The sequence below is a fragment of the Lipotes vexillifer genome, unplaced genomic scaffold, assembly GCF_000442215.2.
Source record: "Lipotes vexillifer unplaced genomic scaffold, Lipotes_vexillifer_v1.1 scaffold225, whole genome shotgun sequence".
Classification (NCBI taxonomy): Eukaryota; Metazoa; Chordata; class Mammalia; order Artiodactyla; family Lipotidae; genus Lipotes; species Lipotes vexillifer.
The window spans coordinates 2,148,903-2,150,647 of NW_006787630.1; the positions used below are offsets into that span (position 1 = coordinate 2,148,903).

At 65.4% G+C, this 1,745-nt stretch overlaps 1 protein-coding gene across 3 annotated transcripts in view; it reads right to left on the bottom strand.

The window, feature by feature from the left end:
- CNN2 (calponin 2) overlaps window positions 1–1,738 on the bottom strand; it is a 7,716-nt gene extending 5,978 nt beyond the window's left edge. Inside the window, exon 1 of one of the 3 annotated variants that reach the window (XM_007460399.1) lies at window positions 1,649–1,738. In XM_007460399.1, coding sequence (XP_007460461.1) covers window positions 1,649–1,711 — 63 coding nt within the window. In that variant the 5' untranslated portion in view covers window positions 1,712–1,738. The remainder of the gene's footprint in view (window positions 1–1,648) is intronic. The other 2 variants (XM_007460400.1, XM_007460401.1) reach the window with 2 other exon arrangements.
- Window positions 1,739–1,745: the final 7 nt, after the last annotated feature.

Here is a 1,745-nt window from a genome sequence, read left to right on the forward strand (position 1 = left end):
GGGTGGGGGACTGGGGCCTGGGGGGCTGGGCAGAGAAGGCCCCGGGTCTCCCTCCTCCTCTCAAGCAGCTGGTAAAGTGGATGGGGCGTGGCTGAGAAGCCACAGGAACCTGGTTTCCAATTCGGGGGTGGCCCACCCATTCTCCAGACCTGCAAACTGAGGGCTGGTCACAGGGAGCCTTCTGACCTCATCCCCGACAGGGCAGATGTCAACCTGGCTCCACGCACTCCATTGCAGGAAGCGGCCCCCACCCCGCTGGGGTGCTGTACTCTCACCCACTTCCTGCTGCCTCAGGGGAGATGCCTGGACTGCCAGGAGGACCGGTGGCCATGGGGCAGTGGCTGCAGCAGGTCTGGGTTCGAGTCCTGACTGACTCTGCCTCTGGCCAGCTGCGTGCTTCTGGGCAGTTTGAGTGATGTCTCTGAACCCCATGTGCAAACCAGGGGTCTTAGACCATCTTGGCGCTGCGTGGGGCCCGTAAACACCCCCCTCCTCACCGTGGCATTACTGCTGGAGTGGGGAATTGTGTGTTTAAGGGGGAAGCATGGGGAGCTTGCCCAGTCACCATGCTCGGTCCCTCGACTTCCCAAACGGGCTGGAAGGAGGCTCCTTGGGGCTCACAGAGGTGATGCGGAAACTCTTCCTCGCGTCTGCAGGCCCTGGAGTGCCGACCGGGCAGGGTCCTGGGGGCTGGCAGGGCTGTGTCCCCGGCGTGCCCAGGCAGACTCCCGGCGGGGCGGCTGCCGCTGTGGGACCACACTCCCAGGTGGCGGTGTGCACTTGTCGGGTGGACAGGGATGACAAACTCCCCTTCCGGCTGGATGACCCTTGCGGGTCAGGCTCAGGACCTCCCTGAGGGCTGGGATCATCCTCCCTAGGTGCGCTGACCCTGCTGTGTGGCCTTGCAGACGTGCCTGCCCCTCTCTCTGAGCCAGAACCACAAGTGCTTTCTTTAAAAGTGTGTCCCGAGGTCCCAGCCCGCATTTGCAAGTTACAAAACCCACATCTTAGGGTCACATTTAGGGGATCCTACGGGTCCTGCGGACGCCTTTGCTATCCCTTTAAAGTTTGTCAGACGGGGACAAAGAGAAAGTGGAAAGGAACAGCGGGGGCGGGGGCAGGGGCAGGGTGGAAGGCGGGTCCCCTCAACTCCACCTTCCCCCTGGGTGCCCCGCCTCCCAGGTGTAAGAGGTCGGGAAATTCCTGGGGGGGGCAACGGGCTTCTCACAAACACTCGGCCCGCCCCCTTCCCCTCCCCTCCCCTAAGCTTAAGTGGCCCCAAAAGCAGAAGTGGGGGAGGGGGATGAGAAGGGGGCCGCTGGGTTTCCCTCGGGCCTTCTCAGGCCTTGAAGCCCTGGAGGGGCCCAGGGCTGGGGGGTTGAGAGCGGTGGACGGGGGGCTTCAGGCGGGGGAGGGCTGGAGGCGCAGGGCTGGGGAAGAGGTTAGACCCAACCGCTCCCAGATGTTGGGGGCTGCCAGAGCACAGACTTCACTGCTTCCGCCGAGTTGGGGGAGCTTCGGGGTTACCCCCCAGAGGTTAGGGAGGAGGGCCGCCCCCGACGCTGGGGATCCGGCGGGACGCCCGCCCTGCAGCAGCGGAGGGTGCGACGGGCTGGGCTGGCGGGGCGGGGGTGCGCCCCTCACTCACCCGGTTCTTGACCTCGGCCGAGAGCCCGTACGAGGGCCCCTTGTTGAACTGCGTGGAGCTCATGGCTGGCGGGGGCGGCGCCGCGGGAAAGGACGGG